This window comes from Heptranchias perlo, chromosome 7 (genome assembly GCF_035084215.1).
Source record: "Heptranchias perlo isolate sHepPer1 chromosome 7, sHepPer1.hap1, whole genome shotgun sequence".
NCBI classification, from domain to species: domain Eukaryota; kingdom Metazoa; phylum Chordata; class Chondrichthyes; order Hexanchiformes; family Hexanchidae; genus Heptranchias; species Heptranchias perlo.
In genome coordinates, this window is record NC_090331.1 from 38,430,765 (window position 1) to 38,452,534 (window position 21,770).

Consider the following 21,770-nt stretch of genomic DNA (forward strand, 5'->3'; position numbering starts at 1 on the left):
ATTAGCAAATGTAAGTTATTGAATTTGCCATTCATAAGTGATCCAATTAGCCTTACAAGTGGAAATATTTATCCTATTACATTATTACCTCAATGTCAGTACCTAAGAAATCTCAGTTTTAGTTCAGTATTAGTATCAATGTTCACATTCATCAAAAGAAATGTATGACGAGTGTAAAATAGTACAGCAAATCAGTGAAGAAAATATAGATTAGTATTAGTTCCATTGTAGTTTTGATCTGTATTACATTGGGGTTATTAATGTCATTGCTTTTTAAGTTTAATCTTCACACTGTTCATGCAGATTACCAGTCAAAGCCGAATGTTCCTGAAGTACATCTTCTTGCCACATAGTTTCACTGGTGTCTGAGATTTTGTAACCAAGACTCCTGAAGACACGTTCACTTTCCTGCCATGTCTTTTGAAAATTCTTCAGCAATTCTTCTGGTGTGTTATCAGCTGAAATATCTAATATTTGTCCTGAAATGACATCTTCATAAGTTGGTGGTGCATGCCTGGAATCAATGCCTGAAAACATTTTGGAGTGCTGAATGCTGGTTCTTGAGCCAGTTGCTTCAGTTTCAAACTCATCCACAAGTGCAAACTGCTTATTAATTGCTTCAGGATATACCATGGATTGTGTTGACGTCTTATTTCCTTCCTTGACTTTATGAGAATGTTGAGATTTTTTCAGCAGTTTTCCATCTCCCTGGGGCTTTTCATGTTTTATAGGACCAGTAGTTTGTCCAGAACTTTCAAACACAGTCTTGACAGATTTTACATCAAAAGTTGGGATTTCTTCAAACACAGTTTTTGTCCCAAGAAGGTCATCTTCACTATCACTTCCTAATTTTTCAGTGATTATGACCGGCTCCTTTTGAAAATAAGTTGTTTGATCTGGCATTTCAAATTTATGAACAAGTTCTGAAAGATCTACTTTGGGCATCTGAACATTCTGCTTGCTAACAGCAGATTCAGACTCTTCTGTGTCAGAACCCAAACGTTCTGGAATGTCTATGGGATCCTTACGCATATACACTTTGTTTTCTTCTGACCTTCTAGCCTCTTCAAACATTTCTGTTATATCCTTAACCGTAACAGATGTTGTAGGAGATTCTGGCTTAGGTAACATATCTGTAACCGGCGTGTCAATCTTTAACTGACGTCGAAGAGTTGCCGGTGATGGAATAATTTCCGACCTCTTTTCTGCTATCTGAGGATGTGTAAACTGTGTAGATGGTGAAATTCCCTGTGACAGTTTTGCTGTAGTGTCTTTAAGCTTGGCAAGCTGATCATAACGTTTACCTCTTGGTGGAGAGGGTGATGTGGAAGATGTGCGAATTCTGGATGTTGGCATCTCTGAGCTGCGCAATGGTAATGGAGGTGTTGGTGTAGTTTCCCGTTGGACTGGGGATGGTGTACTGTATGCTTTCTGAGAAAGTGGTGGAGAGGGAACAGTTCTAAGAGGTGATTCTGTGCGCCTTGCTGTAGACTCAATAGTGATGTAAGAAGGGGATGGTGACGGCATTCTTTTTGCTGGAGACTGGGCTCTCGACTCTGCAAGTCTAATTTCACTCAACTGTTCCTTTTTACTTTCACATGCTTGCTCTTCTACATTGCTTCTTCCTTGTTTATCTAATTTAGAAGAACCAATGCTTATCTTGGATATCTTCTGTGAAGGTGTAGTACAACAAAACATTTCTTTTTCAGGTTTTAAACCAGACATAGAAATCAGTGCTTTTTGTATTGACTCATCAAAATATGCAAGCTTTAGTAATGCTTTCTGTTTAATCTGTGTTAGTTCTTTTTTCACCTTTTGCAAATCATTCCCTTTGGTAACCTTCATTGGGAATCCCTGGCCATCTGTAAGCCATTTAGGAACCTTTTCCAAAAAGGCTTTTAATGCATTGAAATCTATGTTGTCATTCTCTTTTTCAAACTGAATCAGTCTGAATAAAATGTGTTGCAGTTCCTCACGCTTTCGGTAACTATCACTAATTTCTACATAAGGTCTTGCCTCACCTTTGTCAATTTTCTTTTGCTGCACAGCAGTATTTCTACTTTCTTTGTTCTCCTGTTTTATATTCTCCACATGAGCAGGGACCAGCCCGTGCTTACTACTTGCATTTCTTATATAACAAACTTGTTCTTCCTTTGCCTGAAAGGACTCCTGTTCAGTTTTATATTCAGCCTGATTTTCTGAAATTACCATTTCTTTCCAATCAAGGTGTTTTTGCACATGTGCCTGTTTGTCTGAAGTCTTTTGATTCATTACTTGGATTGCTAAGTCATTTTTCTGCTGATCTTGTTCTCCTTGAAATTTTGGAAATGCCTCTTTCTGAGCCTTAACATGATGCTTCTGCATTTTTTCACTCTTCGCTTCTTTGTATATGCCCCCCTTTTCCTTCTTTTGTTGCACTTTCTGAGTTTCTTCTGAATGAGCTGTATATGATTGTTGATTATGCTGTTGTACCTCTTTCATATTTTTCACTTGATCTTGTGCCATATTAGTTGTAAGTGCTTGTGAAACAGATGTCTTTTCAATGTTCTGATCTTTAACTTCAGTTGCTGATTGGTAATATTCACCCAAATGCACCTGATTATGTTGCTGAACAACAATGTTATGCTGCTCTTGTTTAGTCACATCCACGTGGTCATTTTGTTTTAGTTGAAACTGTTTAATGGCAGTTTTCTCTTGACTTTTATTTTCTTCTGGTTTTGAAATTTGTTTTTGTTGCTTTTTGTATGACAGTGAATTTTCTTTCTTTTCTTGCATTATTTGACCATCTTTAGGTAGCTGAATAGTTTTAACCTTAAATTTTGGCAGAGAAACTGACTGAGGTTTTAGATGACTTGGTTGTTCTTGTCCCTTTTTGTATAGCTCTTTGTGTTGTTTAATAGATTCCAAGCCAATATCTTTCACTGAATCTTTAAATGCATTAACGATCTCTTCCTTATTACTCATTACATCTGAAGAATATTTTAAGATACGGTGCAGTTGCTCTGAAGCAGATACCACTGCTGACAGGGAGGAAGACACTGTTTTTGTGGACATCTGATCTTCTGAAGCAGTGGAAACTATTGGTTTTGGATAATCCTGATGCTCCACAGCAGTGGACACTTCTGGTTTTGGATACTCCTGATGCCCCACAGCAGTGGACACTGCTGGTTTTGGATACTCCTGATGCCCCACAGAAGCGGACACTGCTGATTTTGGATACTCCTGATGCCCCACAGCAGTGGACACTGCTGATTTTGGATACTCCTGATGCCCCACAGCAGTGGACACTGCTGATTTTGGATACTCCTGATGCCCCACAGCAGTGGACACTGCTGATTTTCGATACTCCTGATGCCCCACAGAAGCGGACACTGCTGGTTTTGGATAAACTGGATGTTCTTCAGCAGTGGAGACTTTTGGTTTAAGATAACCCTGATGTTCTGAGGCAGTGGACGCTGCAGGTTTTGGATAAACTGGATGTTCTTCAGCAGTAGGCATTCTTGGTTTTGGATAAATCTGATGCTTTGCAACAATAGGCATGTTTTCTGTTTCCGTTACCTGACTAGCTGGAAAAGTCAGATGATCAGCAGCTGATGTGACAGTCGGCAAAACTGAAGGCTTCACTGTGAAACTATTTTTGCATCCTCCTTTATCTGGCCTTTTTGATACTTCTGTTACTGGCTCCCCCATATTTACCAGCCAAGCCATTTTAGCTGCTTTATTTTTTTCCATTTCTTCTCTCTCTTTCCTGTATTTTTCTTCAGCTATCATTAAAGGAGTTTTAAATTTCCTGGCATAAGATCTAGGTTGTAGTTTTGCAGTTTCTGTTTTGGTTGAAGGACCTGGTGGCACAAAAACTTTGTTAACAGCAGGAGGAGCCTGCGCTTCCTTTTGCTTTAATAGCTTTTGACCAGGCCTTATTACTGATTGAGGGGGTGAGGAGTGTATAGTTTGTGGACATGTTGAAGGCTGGACAGGTTCATGTTGTTTCTCTTGTGTGGGTTCATGTTTCTGCTGCTGAATATCTACCTTTGACGATGTGGAATCCTCAGCTGTAATTACATTTGGTTTTGAAATGAGTGGTGTGTATGGTACTTTCTTCTTAGGTTGCTCTTTTGGTTTGATAGATTCAAAGTTTGACATTTTTGGTAAAGATTGGAACTTTGATGCCTTATTAACAAGTTTCCTTTGTTGGAAAGGTGATTGAGGAAGGGGTGGTGGTAGTGGTAATAAATTTAACTCAGACTGTAAAGGAGGTGGAGGAAGATATCCTGCTGTGAACTTTTCCTGGACAAGAGTTCTAGTAGTAGTAATAGGGGGAGGGGGAGGAGGAGGAAGAGGAGAAGGTGGGAGTTCAGTCTCATATATCTCTGATTTTATCTGGACTAATGGTGGTGGTGGTGGAGGTAGAGGAAGCATTTGATTATCTTCTTCTATATGTGAAGGAGGAGGAGGAGGAAGTAAGAGTTCAGTTTCAGAGGATAGCAGAGTTGGTGGTGGAGGTGGAGGTGGAATTGAAAATTGAACCTCTGGTATATTCTTTTTGTTCATTTTTCCTTGGCTTAATTCATTCTTTCTAGGATTTTGAGCTTTAATGTCCATCTTGTTTGTAGACATTCTTGATTTTTCTAATGAAGTAGTTCCAGATTTGATCTTAGGTGCAAGTCCTTTATTTATTATCTGGCTACGGTCGTCGACAGTTTTATGCAATTCTTTGATACTTTTTGTTTCCTGTTTACTTTTTACATCATGCTCCATAATTGACTGAGATGCAAAAGTCTGAACTGTTTGTTTGGATACCTGTGCATTTTCCTGAAGAATACTGCTGCCCTGAATGGTTTGAGAGTTCATGACTTGTGCAACTATTGTATCAGCTCCTGTACAAATTTCAATATTTGGTATTTTAATAAACTCAGAAGTTCTTGGTGACTGAAAGGAACTTTGACCATCTGTTGAGACTGAAACCTGCTGTTTAGCTATTTTTCTGTCAACTGAACCAAATGTTTCTTTTACTTTGTGTGTATTGTATTTATCAGCTGTAGACTTGATTCTGGTTGATTGTACACTTTGAGCACCAATATGTTTAGGTGTGATCCCAGTACTGTGCTCATCTGAGATTTTCTTTACGTCTTCCTTAACAACTTCATACATATTATATTGATGTTGCTTATCGGGTGGTAAAAGAGATTGAGCTTTCTCTTGTATATCCCATTTCACTGAATCATCTGCTTTCACATTAACTTTCTTAGTGCCCTCCTGTTGTTCAGCATTCAGTTTTGTCCGTATTATTGTGTTAACATTTTTTGTAATATCCATCTTACCTTGTTCTTGAGCTGCTAAGAAAGATTTTATGGAGCCATGTGCACCTCCTTTATGGCCAATATTCTTGGTAATAGGTAACTGTTTCTGGCCATCCTGATGGATTTTAATAGTATTTTGAACAGCTCCTTCTCCACTGGCCTGAGGTTGAACCTGCTGTTGTGGTGGCTCCATTAGATTTTGGATAGTAGCTTTTACATCCCCTTTATTGCTCATCCCACACGGCAGCACTTTCTTTTCAGAAGCTGTTTCCAATAAATTTCCCATCGATGCTTGAAGGTCAGCTCTCATTATGATGTTTTTTTCAACCTGCTTCATTTTGCTTTGTGCTTCTTCCAAACATGTTGAAGTACACTGGAGGTCACCAAGCACCACACCTTCCTCGTCAACTTCAACCCTGGTATTTACTGACCTTTCTAGAGAATCTAGAGTGCCTTTAATGTCTCCTGGAATAACTTCAGGCTTTTCAATATATTTTTTGTGAGATTTTGCTTCTTCAAGAGATTTTAGAGTTGCAGATAAATTACCTCGTACAACATGTTCCTTTTTTACTAGTGTGGGTTGGTTTATGGCCTGACTGAGTGAATCCAAAGCTATTCTTAAATCACCTCGTATGATTTCTTCTTTTTCTACATTAGCAGATATATTTTGCCTTTCTGCCATAAAAGTCAGCACTGCATTTTGGACATCACCAGATAAAATTTCAGACTCTGCAACTGTACGTCCAATTTGCATTTGCTGCTGCTTAAGCATTTGTTTGGCACCCTCAACATCTCCACGTATTATTTCCTCAGACTCCTGTTGAACCACAGCAGTTTCATCGGTCTCCTGCTGAAGTAGTTTAAGGTAGTCTAATGCTCCAGACTCAATACAAGTTGTGTAAAACTGAACATTTCCTTTTTCAATGTCATTTACTTTAACTTTCTGTGAAAGTTCACTGCTCTGAGAAGTAGCTATAAGCTTATCAATTGCAGCTTGTATATCGCCTTTTAGGACTTCATCTTGTTGAACTTTAGTATCATCTGTTCTGTTGAGAAGAGAATAAACTGTCATCCTAACATCCCCTTTCTCACTCTCTTGAATCAGAATCCCCTTTTTTGCAGAGTTGTCATGACTTAAAAGATTATTGATAACTTGCCGAATATCACAACCAATTATTTCTTCTTTTTCTACATTAATATCTGTTGTCCTCTTCAAAAGCTGTGCTGTTGTCAAATGAATGTTGCCTTTTTCATTATGGTCTACTGTAATTCCCTTTTCTGCAGACTCTTTTTTGGATAGTAATTCCATCATTATTTTTTGGAGATCTCCTCTGACAACCTGTTCTTTTTGTATCTCTGGGGATGTTTGGTTTAAAAGTTGATATTTTGCCATTCTGACATCCCCAACCTCATTTGCTTCAATGAGGATTCCTTGGGATTGGAGAATTTTGTAGTCATAAAGTGATTTAAGGGTTTCTTCAATATTTTTCCCCATTATTTCTGGCCTTTCTACTGGACTTTCATTGAATTGGTGCAAAGGTGTAGTTTCAAAAAGCCAGGTTGTAGTTTTGACATCCACTTGTGGAATGTCTTCTTGAAGTATTTTTATATTTGTATCATTAATTTCCTTTATGCTGTCCAATGGTTGCTTCTCAAAAAGCCAAATGGCCTGTTTTACATCTCCTTTTTGTACATCTTCTCGTCCAACTGTTTCAATCTTTTTATATTCTGAATCTTCCCCTTTTATCTCATCAATGGTATGCGATTCAAAAAGCCAAGTGGCAGTCCTTACATTACCATGCTGAATTTCACTGACACTTACTGTTCTAACGTATTTTTGATCAAGATCTGATTCAAATAGTTGAGTACTTGATCTCACATCACCACCTTGTACATCGCAAACTGTTTTGAGGATTACTTTTTCATGATCTGCAATTTTGTCCAGTGGCTGTGTTTCAAATCTCCAACGTGCAGAAGTAACGTCTCCTTTTTGAATATCCTCCTGCGTCACAGCTTTGATGACATATACTTCATCAGTTTCTTTAATTAAATCTAGTGGCTTAGTTTCGAACAACCACCTGGTGCCTCGTACATCTCCACTCACCACTTCCTCCTTCCGAACAGTTGTTACTTCGTGATAATATCCTTCCTTATCTTTGATGGCATATAGTGGCTGAGTTTCAAAAAGCATGGTGTAGTTTTTAACATCTCCTTTTTCTATTTGTTCCATGCTAAATTTCTTGAGGTCTGTAGTTTCTGAAGATTCTTCCTTAATCTGATCCAGTGAGTAGGTCTCAAAAATGAAACGCCCTTTACCAACATCCCCACCCTGAACATCTGTGATTGTGCGGAGAATCTCTCGTTCTTCAGAGTTTTCTTTTATAGCATCAATTGGATGGTTTTCAAAAAGCCAAGTGCAATTAATAACATTACCTTTCTGAATATCTTCTGCTGTCATAGATCTAATTTTTTTTAACTCCTCTTCTGAACTGGAGTTTATCAAATCAAGAGACTTATTTTCAAAGATCCACTTCTTACGAGATACATCCCCTGATTGAATATCTATTTCAGTTATCTGCCTAAATTCTTCCTTCTTCTCCCCTTCTATATTTCCCAGAGATTCAGTCTCAAACAGAAAGCAGGCCATTCGTACATCACTTCCCTGGATGTCTTCCCGCTGTACTGTACGCATTGTTACAATTGTTTCTGAATTATCTTTTATCGCATCTAAAGGCTGAGTTTCAAATAACCAAGTACATGTTCTTACATCCCCTTTCTGGATCTCATCTACTTCATTTTTAATATCTACTTTTTCATAAAGAGCATCCATTGGCTGTGTCTCAAACAACCATCTGCAGGTTTGTACATCTCCCTTAACATCATCACACTGCTTTGTTACAATTTCTTCATCTTCTACATTGCTAAAATATTTGATAGCATCAAGTGGTTGTGTTTCAAAGAGCCACTTAGCTGTCTTCACATCACCAGATTGTATTTCTTCTTTGGATATCCCCTTGATGATTTGAAACTTTTGAATGCTTTCATCAAACTGATCAATAGGGGTTGTCTCAAACATCCATCTGCATGTTCGAACATCACCCCTCACAATTTCTTCTCTCCTCACAGTTTTAACCTCGTGATAGTGTCCAGCGCTATCTTGAACAGCATATAGAGGAGTTGTTTCAAATAAAGTCCTATTTGACATTACAGCACCACTAGTCACACCATCCACTTGAATCTTTTTAGATTCATCAATGTGACTTAAATTCATAGTTTCAAACACCTGTCTGTAATTGCTAACATCACCTTTTTTGATTTCTTCTAGCTGAATTGTTTTTGTATATTTTTCTTTCTCCTCCCCAATCATCTCAAGTGGTTGGGTTTCAAAAATCCATGTTTGATGTCTTACGTCCCCTTTTTCCTCTTCAGAGGCAATCATACATTTAAGCTTTCCTATATCTGTGCTGTCCTTTAAAGCATCCATGGGAACAGTCTCAAACAAGTGTCTTGTTGAACGCACATCACCTCCTATTATTTCTTCAGTTTCTATAGGTCTTGCATTATCATTATCTTTTAGTGAGTCAAATGGTTGGGTTTCAAACATCCAGCATTGTCTGCTAACATCAGCGCCCTGTATTTCTTCTTTATAGTTGACAGAAGTGTCGGTTTCTAACTGCTCTTTGATGCTGTCTAGGGGATGTGTTTCAAACAACCATTTAGCTCTGTTCACACCACCTTGATTAGCTTCCTCCCTAGAGATACCACATACAACCTTTATGCTTGAAACATCCTTATTAATCACGTCTAAAGGTTTTGTCTCAAATAGCCAGAGTGCCGTTCTTACATCTCCTTTTTCAATCTCCTCTCTTTTGACAGTTTTAATTTCTAGCACTTGACCAGACTGGTCCCTAATAACATAGAGGGGTTGAGTTTCAAACAGCTTTGTTGTTTTCTTCACATTTCCTTTAATTTCTTCAACTTCAGATTTCAGGTGCAGGAAGTTCATTTCATCCACTGAATCCAAATGCCCAAGTGTATCAAGGGACTGAGTTTCAAATAAATATCTTGCTGTTTTGACATCACCAGCAGTAATGTCTTTTGTGGTAGAAGTCTCTATGCTCTGGTCACCTTCTTGGTAAATCTTATTCATTGAATCAAGTGCCTGTGTTTCAAACAACCAGGTGGCAGTGCGGACATCTCCTCTTGCTAATTCAGGAATCTTGCCAGTAGCTTCTGTAGATTCAGGAGAACTTACACCAAGCGTATCAATGGCTTGTGTCTCAAACATCCATGTTGTGTACTTCACATCACCTCCTGATATCATCTCTTGTTGTGAAATACATTTTGCATTGCTTTGGTCAGGGGATTCATCCTTGATTGAATCTAATGGTTGAGTCTCAAACATCCAGCGCATGGACTGTACCTCTCCTTTAAGGATCTCATCCCATTCTAAATACTCTCTTTCTGGGCTCACACATTTCTGGGGGCTGTGACCAGTGTGTTCAAAAACATACTTGGCCTGCTGCACATCTCCCATTACATCATTATCTTTAGTTTCATTTGTCACAATCTCACTGATCTCTTGTATAAATTCCTTTTCCAGATTCTTTCTCACCTCTGGATTGATGTGTTTATACAAACGTTTTAGCTCATAAAGATTTCTTTGCTTTGAATACAGTTCTTTAGGAATGACTTGTTTTGTTGAAGAAAGTGAGGGCTCAGGAGATTGGGAAAAATAAGTTATTTCTGATGGTGTATTTAGTAAATCTGGTGGGGGAGGAGGGAATTCTTCCATGCTTCCACGGTTACTGGAGCTGACAGAAACTGAAGCAGCTGTACTGTCTATTTTTCTTAATGATGTAGCTTCAAAAATCTTGCCTGCTGTTGTGGAAATGTTGGAAGTAGAAACAACAGGAGGCCACTGCATCTCTTGGAACTTATGCTCTGTCTTAATGGAAAAGTTCAATAATCATGTTGAACTATGCATTGTTTTGAGTTGTTGTTTCTCAACATGCAGTTTAGAACTCTGCTTTAAATCAGCATCCATGCAATGCAATGTCAACACACTATCTTCAATATATTCCACCAAACATTCTATTTTAGTGTCACAATGCAATTTTGAAAAAAAATGGAAGACTGTTTTGCAATATTATTTTGTTTCTTCAAGTTGCTTCTCTGCTGCAGATTTTAAAGATTGATCCCATTATTTGATGGCAGTCATAATTAAGGAAGCCACGTAGTGTAGAGGTGATTTCTTACCTTTCTGTTTTCTTCAAAATATCCTTACTTTCTCCACAATGGTTCCTTTTCATACCTAATTGTATGGCTTAGTGGAACAAAAAATACTTTACATAGGGGAAAATGATGAAAGGGGATATAATATTTACAAGATGATAGGAAGTGGAAAAGATAATGATGTGCAGCAGAGAAAAGAAATGTTAAAGAATTAGAAAAAAGCAAGACATAAAGTTAGAAAAAGTACACTTTTCCAAATGAAGCCACTGCATGTAAGTTTTACAAGTAGGCAAACAATGTTAATGGTCATTGCTGGCAACATGCACACATTCAAGAACACACTAATATATACCTTAATCTGTTTGGTGGTGTTAGTCGCCATTTGGGTGGGCTGGGCTGATTTTTCAAACTGCTGCTTTAACATCTGGGTGGAGACTTTAGGCTTCTCATCGTCAGTCATTACATCCACTATTCAAATAAAAAGCAAATATATGAAAAACATTCTTGAAATAGAAGGAGAAAGCAAAATACAATCTCCCCCAAACTCCCAATTCACACATCATATTCATTCTATCATTTTAAACAAAATTTCTTCACAGATACTATCAATGTCCCTTACAGACTAACCTGCCAGAAGTCAAGCTTGAAAACCAGTCCAGTTTTTTTTTTTAAATAGTTTTACCCAAAAATCAATGCTAAAGTCCCAGTTGCATGATGCTGCATATCTTTAAGTCAAACATAAGAAGTCAAACTTATAATCCTTTCACTTAATTAACATGACCCCTACCACACATCTGTATACATAGCATCATTCTTAACTTGAGAGTAACCTTTCCTTTAACAATATAGAAGCAGCTCCCCAATGCCCAGTGAGGCACAAGGATATACTCCGGGGATTTCCTGTAAGCTTCTCCTGCTCCCCGCTGTAACTTTGGCGGAAACCCATTTACACACATAAACGGGCTTCTGCCAAGATGATGGTGGCGGAGCAGGCCCAAGGAAATTCCTGGCGATACAGATTAAAGGTCCATGTTCAACTGCTGGGGTGTGCCATGTTATCTGACCCCAGCTGGGAACGCAGTTGATCGATAAAATTGGTCTCAGTACCCTGGGTTAGCGAGGAGAAAAATCAGCCATGGTTCTTGCTCTAGAAGGCCTATGCCCTTTGTTTGAATATGAACATTTATAGATATTAGGTGAGAACAGGATCAACAGGATCAAGCTTGATTGCGTTGGCCTTTACAGCCAAATACCCTGCCCGAGGTTAAGATATGAACCAGCTACTTAGACAAGGTACAGGAGAGCTGATGGATCCTGTGGAACCTTGCCCCAGCAATAGTGCATTCAAGTGAACCGAGGAGAAAAGGGGGAGAAATTAGAAGCATTATTCAATCTCTTTCATATACAATCGGAAATAATTGATAGCACTGGACGTAGGCCTTTCATCTCTAGAGCCTAAGTTCAAATCCATCTCAGACTAATGGGATGAAAGTCTGCTAGGTGTAAGGCTCCTATATGAAATGAGTTTAGGTAGATTTAATCCAGTTCCTAGTGGGCACAGGCACAAAACACAAAACAGCAACTAATTGTCATTCTCATTCAGAAGATAGCTGGTGCAGGAAATGGGATAATGTCACACAAATGCAGTAGTGGAGGCTATCCCAAGGTTGGGGCTGAGGCACATTGTTAGGCAGAGTAGAGAAAATGTTACCATGTTACACCTAATAATGGGAGTGCTTGATGATTACACTAGGTGCTTGAAATGTTAAACGTTCAAGCTCTCTGAGAGGGGGGTGCCACATGCCAGTCAGGCTGAAGAAATAAAGCTGTGTCAGACTCTTGAGAGATGCTTCCACACTGGTAGGCTCCCAAATTAAACAGTAATTGATCCCTCAGTTTCTTCCTGGTGGGGCACACTTGCAGCCCAGAATAGCATCAAAGCCACCTTTCTACAGGCATAGGTATTGTTGGGCCTTATAACATTGCGTCTGGCAGGAATCTTGGACAGCCTGGAAATGTCCACAGACATGCTCCCAAACTGAAGTCAGGATGTAGGGATGGGGGGATGAGCAGAAGATGTACCATCCCTCCATCAGAAATTCCCATTCCTGCTCTGAAGTACCAGAAACCCAGCAGAGTTGGGCTCAGCCCCAACAACCAGTCCCTCCGCCACTGCTACACCATACTTCCATCCCAAGAAGAAGCAGAATTTCTAGGCTAAGGAATTTTGTGTGTACATACTGCCATTTTGAGAGTGAAGGGCTGTGTTAATTAGCACAAAGCTTTGGTTGTCAATTTCTGTTGAATTAAGTATGGGTTTGAGTCATTAGTGGTTCATGACAGCTTGAAGCTAAAAGTAATTTAAACTGAAGCACATGGCATAAATAAACCATTGCTGCGGTACTCACGTATAATACAATTATGTGCACTTACCATTGAAATCATTGAAGTGATTTTCAAAGTTGCCCTCCATACTTGACTGATGAGTATTCTGTTCAATGACAGAGACCTGCAGAAACACATTAAGTTTACTGGTACTGAATCTATTCAAAGGTAGTAAAACACATCAAATATATAACAATCATATAGTCTAGGTATCCCAGGCATTTTAAACTGCCAATAGCTAAAGACAATTCTCATTTTTAAAGCAGCATTATATTTTACAAAGTGAAATCATTGAATTTCTTGGGCTTTAGCTCTCAAACCTACACAAGCTATTTGTTATACAGTTTTACTCAAACACAAAGCAAAACCATTGGAAAACAACAAAACTTTTTAGCTAATCCAAATTTTAAAGGTAGAACCATGTAGAGTAAAATTTAAATATAAATAAATGTATCCAAGTATTGTATTGCACTTATTACCGTTTCCATTTGGTAGGATAAAAGCTGCTCAGTTGTTGGTGGTGGACCATTTCCCTCATCAGTTTTTCTGGTATGGCTGTTCTCTTTAACCTCGCTGGTGCTTGTCACATCCTGAAATAAGTAGTGTAATATGTAACATAAAAACTCTTCACAGAGGAAAAACTTGGCAACTACAAAAGGCATCAGTCCAAAAAGATTTGCTCAGCATCACAATCAGTGGCATTAACTATGGCTAAAATAAAATAAAGGAAAGCTAACAAACGTATTTTATACAAAACTACAGAGCATACATGTATAAAATATGCACACACATAGCTTATTCAAGATATGTAAAGGGTTATTGTATTTCAATCGCCTTCCATACAAGTAAACCTTTGGATTTATAGGGCTGTAGAGATTAATGGGCTGATTCAGCAGTACTTTGCACTAGGAAAGCAGGTGAACAACTAGCTCAGAGGGAACATTGAATTGAGAGAAAAGACCTTGTACCAATTCTTTTTCTGGCCTGCAATAATGCACCCTGCTTTTTAGTGAGCTGAGGTGCAAATGCCTATTTCCTTCACAAGCCTCATCAAGGCCCCAGATTTAATGCAAACATATTTATATGTACACTTAGCACAATTCAATCATACCTAGGCCGGATTTGGTATTTTCCCCCTGTGGGCCCATTTGGAATGGAAACAAGGAAAGCTCCTTAGACACAGGAGCTCTTAAATTGTCTTTAGAAGGTTTTTTTGTAATGTTTACAGTACCTTTACAGTGCAGTGTTTTTTTCCATATCTTTTGACATTTTAAAATTTTTTTGAAAAATGGCAGTTTTTTCTACTTCTTAACATAAGTTTGCTTTTAAACCACTTCAAATACAATATTTTTTGGTTGATGTGGTACAAGATGAAAGAAAGCATATCATGGAGATCAGCAGACTATTCTGCAGATCTTGGCACACAAGTTGCTAGTGACTCCAAACAAATGCATCTGCTTGCTACAGTCAGTATGACAGGGTTTTGTCATTTGCAGCAAGAACATCTGCAACAAACTGGTAACATAGGTGTGGCACTACCAGTGGTTAGCAAGATTACCACTCAACTGTTAAGTTTATGGCTCATTCCCAGCTCGCGCTCAATATCAGACAGCGTATGGACCAAAAAAGTCATTAATTCATTGGTCAGCACTTTTATCTTCTTTCCCATTGAATGCCATGGCACATGTGCCCACTGTTACCAAATGTAGGAGATCACTAGTGGCTCCCACACATCCAATCTAAACCCTTGGAGGATGTCAAGGCTTTCAATTGTACATTGCGTGCTGACTGTGTGCCCTGAGGAGGTATAGATATGCATGATGTGCAATGAAAGAGCTGTACAGTTCTGTATATGCTTGGCATGGGCAAGCAGTAAACATGATGCAGGTTGACAGACTACACTCTTTGTTATTTGCCATCTGCCTGGTGCTTGGTGTTGTTGGTTAGTCTTACATTGCCAGATTCTTTAACGAGTGCTGTCTTGTCCCTCATCCATTTCTAAGCCCTGCAGGCACTGTAGGAAGAGGTCTGGCTGCTACATCCGGTCAGGAAGGGTGTGCTACTGTCCTCTGGGAGGATGCCTTGTCCTGTCAAATAGGACAAGCCCCTCTGCACTCACCTCATGTAGGGACAATGCCCACTTCAACAGCCACCAAACAGGTAATTGGGGTAATGCCACACTTCCATTTGCCCACAGACTCCATTTAATGCCACCACATTGCATTTTATGCCATCTTGACTTTGTTCATCAGTTTGACCCCTCCACTCCATATAGCCTTTTCAAAGGCTGAAACTGCTGTGACTATTTTTGAGTCTTGATAAAGTTTCCAACAACTTTATCTCCTTATATGCAGCCACTTACCCTAAAGTGGCAGTATTCCTTTGAGCAGCAAGGATTCAATGGGCCTCCCCCACCTCACTATGTTCTACATGGAAGGCTCAGGCTGTACAGGCAGCATATGTCATTAGACTTGATAATCAGCAGGACCTTTGGATGAAATAGTCATTTATGGACTGTCAAAATGCATTGTATGTGAGTGGCACAAATCGCCAATAAACCCATGGAATTCAGATCTCAAGTCAGAACTAAAAATGTGAGCCACCTGCACTATGATTATCCCAGGGGAATTCTTTCATGTTACAGCCATCGAGATCAACAAACAAAACTTGGAGTCCATCATTCTCACATCTTGTAAGATGGAGGGAGGGGTTAATATGCAAGTACTACTGTTTTCCTCCAAACATTTGTTTTTAATAGTTTAACAATTAGGGAAACTAAATTAGTCTACTGTGATCTGATCGAAGTTTATAAGATGATGAAGGGAATAGATTGTGTTTGAGTTGACAGTTTGTTCCAATTAAATAGGTTAAGGAGGACTCTTTTAAGTTGTATAAGGCCAGATCTAGGTTAGATGTCAGGTGATGGTTCTTTTCCCAGAGAATAGTGGACCTCTGGAATAGGTTGCCGGCTCGTGCAGTAGACGCCAATTTGTTGAATTCCTTCAAGCAAGAGCTGGACCAGTTTCTGGCTGGGGCGGAGATCACCTCTTAGATAATGCATAGAATTCAAGGCCAGACCAATCTCCTAGACTACTTTTGGTTGCCAAAGGGGTTGGAGAGGAATTTCCTAGATTTTTTCCCCCAAATTGGCCTGGGTTTTTATCTGGTTTCTTGCCTCTCCCAGGAGATCACATGGTTTTGGGTGGGGTGGGGAATGTATATATTGTGATACACAAGGTATCACAATTGTGTGGGATAGGCTGGGTGGACCAGAGGGTCTTTTCCTGTCCATCATTGTTTGTATGTTCGTATTCCACAGTGTGGCAATTTGCATGTGTTAACATTTCAAATAGTAGGTTTGATTTTGATATCTGATAGTAATTGAAATCTCAATCCCATCTGGGTGGTTGAAATGTAAACAGTATGCAAATTATTCCTGGGCTTTCAAAGAACCTTTAATTTGACCATCTTGAGAACAAAGGCTGCTATGCTTAGGCCTAAATCTACTGTCTGCAGTTGTCAAAACAGATCCCAAGGAAGCTCTTAGACTCAATATTTAATAATCACCTTCCTTTGGTATTGCATAACAAGAGTGAAGACCAGGTGTCATCTTCAATTTAAAGGGTACTGCAGGATGGGTGATAATTGGGCTGAGATATGCATACTTAATTTAGGCCACATTTTGAAGTCATACATTTTGTCCTTATTTTTAAATAATGCTTTCACAAAACTTACAGCAATTTGGGAAGGAGAGAAGTAGCATTGGTTGGAACACAGGAGCTTCTTTACAGTTCAGGCTGAAGAACTGGGAGACTCAAAACTGAGGCCTTACAGAATTTACAAATGAACTTTCCAGTATACATTTGTTTGTCCACAATTATAATGGAAAAAATGGCACAGGAAGTGCTCGAAGTAAAATTCTTAATATATTATACAATTCTAAAGTATAGCTAATATATCATCAGAGCTTGGCTCTGAATTTCCTAGAGGCCTAGGTTGGAGTTCCAGCAAAAATGAGGTTGGAGAGGACCTGCAGGAAATCTGGTGGCACCTGAAAATGCTGGGTCTCTGCCCTGAATATATCTACCAGGAATTCCTGTTGGGGTGAGGTCGTGTAGAAGCTCTGTCTACCCCACTCATGGTCTGACATCAGGAAGGAGACAGCGCTAGCAGGATGGCATCACCCACTGGAATTCAATTGCCCCATCTTCTTTGCCCTGAGTGACCTAGATGCTGGTGAGGTACCAGTTCCCAGATCAAAGGTGCAGTGGACATGGACCCCACAGAGCTTTCTAGGCTTGAGTCATTGGCCCTCTTAGAATGGATAGTAGTTAGTACCCCGATTGAAGCCGGGGTACTAACCGCTACCCATATGTAGCATTCAAGCATTACATCTTCCTCTCCCGCCTCCGCTGTGGGCATCTGTGATGTGCCAGTACTGATTCAGGCACCCGTTGAAATTATTCCAAATAATGTAAATGCACCCTGTCGCTGAATACTTCAGGAAAGTCAGGAGTACAAGTCACCAGTGGATTTTGATTCCAGCTCTGCTACAGTTACTATTGGTGCGACGCAATTGTGAATTTTAGCTCCTTTATTTCTATTTACCAGTAGGTGATATCCAAGTTGGTTTGTGGATTCACCCATTGCTCTTCCATATTCAAATGCAAGAAAAACTCTTAATTCCATTAATCACCTGATGATGAAAGGGTATATGTGGTCCTAAAACTAAGTTAGTCCTAATAAAAAAGAGAAACAATAAGATTGTCTTAATGATGAATTGGGACAGCTGAAAACTATACTTGAAAGTCTTAAAATTACCGGGCAGTGCAGATGTGGTGCACAGCATGAAGCTGAGGGGCCTGAATTGCCTCTTTGCCGCAATGGTAGAGGATCTTTGGCAGGGCGGGATTTCTGCTCGCCCACTGCCTGTGCCCCAGATCCTGGCCCATTTCCAGATGTCGAGGTAATTTGCATATGGAGTGCAGGCACTGGAGCCATTTACTGTGTCGCAGGGACCTGAGCGGCGGCAGGAGCCATAAATAGAGCGGGAGAGGAGGCCCCAGTCAGAGTGCGGAGCTGAGCGGCAGTAGTGAGACGACGGCAGATTATTCGGTGAGATAAAAAAAACAACAAAAAAAAATCAACGCGTGATGTCACTCGACAGCAGGTAGCTGACTGTTTGGTGAGTATTACAGTTTTTTTTTCTAAACTAGGGCAGTGGTTTAAACTAAGAGCTGGGAAACTATAATTTATTACTTTATTAAATTAATAACTTAAGCTAGATAAACTAATTAGTTAATAAAACTAAAAATAAACAATTGAATAAAAACTTTAACTAATTAAATAAATAAATCAAGGTTAGATTAGGATGGCAGGGCAGGTGGTGTTTCGTAACTGCAGCATGTGGGAGTTTGTGGAGACCAGCGAGATCCTGAGCAATCACATCCGCAGTAAGTGTCTGCAGCTCGAGGAACTTCGGCTCAGAGTTGTTGAGCTGGAGTCTGAGTTGCAGACATTGCGTTGCACAGGGAGGTGGAGAGTTATCTGGACACTTTGATCCAGGAGGCAGTTACACCCCTTAGGTTAAGTAGTACTTTAGAGTTAGTCAGTGGTCAGGGACAGGTTGGTGTGACTGCGAGTCAGGCAGGCATGGGGACCCAGGATGTAGTGATGGAGGAGCTTGAGCTCTTGACCTTGTCCAATAGGTACGAGATACTTGCTACCTGTACGGATGAGAACAAGGACTCCAGGAAGGATGAGCAAATTGACCACGGCACCGTGGTTAGGAGGCTATTCAAGTGAGGGGAATAAAAAGGAATGTGGTAGGGGACAGTATAGTCAGGGGGATAGACACTGTTCTCTGCAGTCGCATTTGGGAGTCCCGAAGGCTCTGTTGCCTGACTGGTGCCAGAGTTAAGGATATCTCCTCATGGTTGGAAATTAACTTGGAGTATGAGGGGTAGGATCCAGTTGTCCTGGTCCATGTAAGAACCAACGACATAGGTAGAACTAAGAATGAGGCTCTGCTGAGGGAGTTTGAGGAGCTAGGGACCAAATTAATAAGCAGAACCTCAAAAATAATAATCTATGGATTACTACCTGAGCCACGCGCAAATTGGCATAGGGACAAACAGATCAGAGAGTTAAATGTGTGCCTCAATGAGTGGTGAAAGAGACAGGGGTTTCAATTCATGGGGCACTGGCACCAGTACTGGGGAAAGAGAGAGCTGTTCCGTTGGGACGGGCTCCACTTAAACCAGGCTGGGACCAGTGTCCTGGTGAATCGAGTAACTAGGGCTGTAGATAGGGCTTTAAATTAAAAAGGGGGGGAGGGGTCAGATGAGGGGAAATTTAGAAGTCTAAAGAGAAAAGTCAAGGCAACAAAGCAATGTAGCGACTTGGGTAAAGATAAGCAGAGTCTGACAGGAAGGGACAGAGAGTTTAACGGCAATGGTGCATCAACGAATAAGGTCAAAGCAGGGAAAAATGGTAAAATGTCAAAATTATTTGAATGCACGAAGCATTTGTAACAAGATAGACGAATTAGTGGCACAAATAGAGATAAATAGGTTTGATTTAATAGCCATTACAGAGATGTGGTTGTAAGGTGACCAAGGTTGGGAACTAAATATTCCAGGATACTTGACATTTTGAAAAGACAGGCAGAATGGAAAAGGAGCGGGGGGGTGGGGGTTAGCCCTGATAATAAAGGATAACGTAAGGACAGTAGTGAGAATGGATCCTGGCTCGGAAGATCAGGAAGTAGAATCAGTACGGGTGGAGATAATAAATAATAAGGGGCAGAAAACATTGATGGGGGTAGTTATAGACCCTCTGACAGCAGCTATACCATTGGACAGAGTATTAATCAAGAAATAACAGGAGCTTGTAACAAAGGTAATGAATTAATCGTTGGGGACTTTAATCTTCATGTAGACTGGACAAATCAAATTGGCAAAGGTAGTCTGGAGGACGAGTTCATGGAATGCTTTCGAGACAGTTTCCTAGAATAATAAGTCGTGGAACCAACTAGGGAACAGGCTATTTTGGATCTTATCTTGTGTAATGAAACAGAGTTAATTAGTAATCTCATTGTAAAGGATTCTTTGGGGAAGAGTGATCATAATATGATAGAATTTCAACTTGCTTTTGAGAGTGACATATTTAAGTGCAAAACTAGAGTCTTAAACTTAAACAAAGCCAATTCCATAGGTATGAGGGGCAAGTTGGCTAAGGCAGATTGGGAAATTAAATTAAAAGGTATGACAGTAGATAAGCAATGGCAAACATTTAAAGAAATATTTCAAAATTCTCAATGAATATACATTCCATTGAGAAATAAAAACTCCCCGGGAAATGTGATCCATCTGTGGCTAACTAAAGAAGTCAAGGATAGTATTAGATTAAAAGAAGAGGCTTATAATGTTGCAAAGAAGAGTAGTAAGCCTGAGGATTGGGAGGGTTTTAGAAACCAGCAAAGGATGACCAAATAATTGATAAAGAGGGAGAAAATAGAATATGAGAGTAAACTAGTAAGAAATATAAAAACAGATTGTAAGAGCTTCTACAAGAATGTAAAAAGGAAGAAAGTAGCGAAAGCAAACTTGGGTCCCTTAGAGGCTGAGACAAGAGAAATTATAACGGGGAATAAAGAAATGGCAGAGACGTTAAACAAACATTTTGTATCGGTCTTCACAGTAGAAGACGCAAAAAGCATACCAGAAATAATGGGGAACCGAGGGTCTAACAAAAGTGAGGAACTTAAAGTAATTAATATCAGTAAAGAAAAAGTACTAGAGAAACTAATGGGACCAAAAGCCAACAAATCACCTGGACCTGATGGCCTACAACCTAGAGTTCTAAAAGAGGTGGCTGCAGAGATAGGGGGTCCATTGGTTGTGATCTTCCAAAATTTCCTAGATCCTAGAACAATCCCAGCGGAAGATAGCAAATGTAACCTCGCTATTCGAGAAAGGAGGGAGAGAGAAAACAGGGAACTATAGGCCAGTTAGCCTGACATCAATCATCAGGAAAATGCTGGAATCCATTATTAAGGAAGTGGTAACAGGGCACTTAGAAAGTCATAACATGATTAGGCAGAGTCAACACACTTTTATGAAAAGGAAATTGTGTTTGACAAATTTATTAGAGTTTTTTGAGGATGTAACTAGCAGGGTAGATAAAGGGGAACTAGTGGATGTAGTATATTTGGATTTTCAAAGGGCATTCGATAAGGTGCCACAAAAAAGGTTGTTACGCAAGATAAGGGCTCATGGGGTTGGGGGTAATATATTAGCATGGAGAGAGGATTGGTTAAAGGACAGAAAACAGAGAGTAGGAATAAACGGGTCATTTTCAGGTTGGCAGGCTGTAACTAGTGGGGTGCCGCAAGGATCGGTGCTTGGGCCTCAGTTATTTACAATCTATATTAATGACTTAGATGAAGGGACCGAGTGTAGTGTATCCAAGTTTGCTGACGATACGAAGCTAAGTGGGAAAGTAAGCTATGAGGAGACACAGAGTCTGCAAAGGGATATAGACAGGTTAAGTGAGTGGGCAAGAAGGTGGCAGATGGAGTATAATGTGGGAAAATCTGAGGTTATTCACTTTGGTAGGAAGAATAGAAAAACAATATTTTTTAAATGGTGAGAAACTGTTAAATGTTGGTGTTCAGAGAGATTTGGGTGTCCTCGTTCAAGAAACACAGAAAGTTAGCATGCAGGTACAGCAAGCAATTAAGAAGGCAAATGGCATGTTGGCGTTTATTGCAAGGGGGTTGGAGTACAAGAGTAAGGAAGTCTTGCTGCAATTGTACAGGGCTTTGGTGAGACCACACCTGGAGTATTG

General features: G+C 39.8%; 1 protein-coding gene across 4 annotated transcripts in view; it reads right to left on the minus strand.

The window, feature by feature from the left end:
• The window catches only part of xirp2b (xin actin binding repeat containing 2b), a 125,363-nt gene that overhangs the window by 11,662 nt on the left and 91,931 nt on the right, over window positions 1-21,770 (minus strand). For all 4 annotated transcript variants that reach the window (XM_067987353.1, XM_067987352.1, XM_067987354.1 and 1 more), the window contains 4 exons: window positions 13,400-13,510; window positions 12,969-13,044; window positions 10,888-11,003; window positions 309-10,248 (listed from right to left, as the gene is read on the minus strand). In XM_067987353.1, the coding sequence (XP_067843454.1) occupies window positions 309-10,248; window positions 10,888-11,003; window positions 12,969-13,044; window positions 13,400-13,510 (10,243 nt within the window). The remainder of the gene's footprint in view (window positions 1-308; window positions 10,249-10,887; window positions 11,004-12,968; window positions 13,045-13,399; window positions 13,511-21,770) is intronic.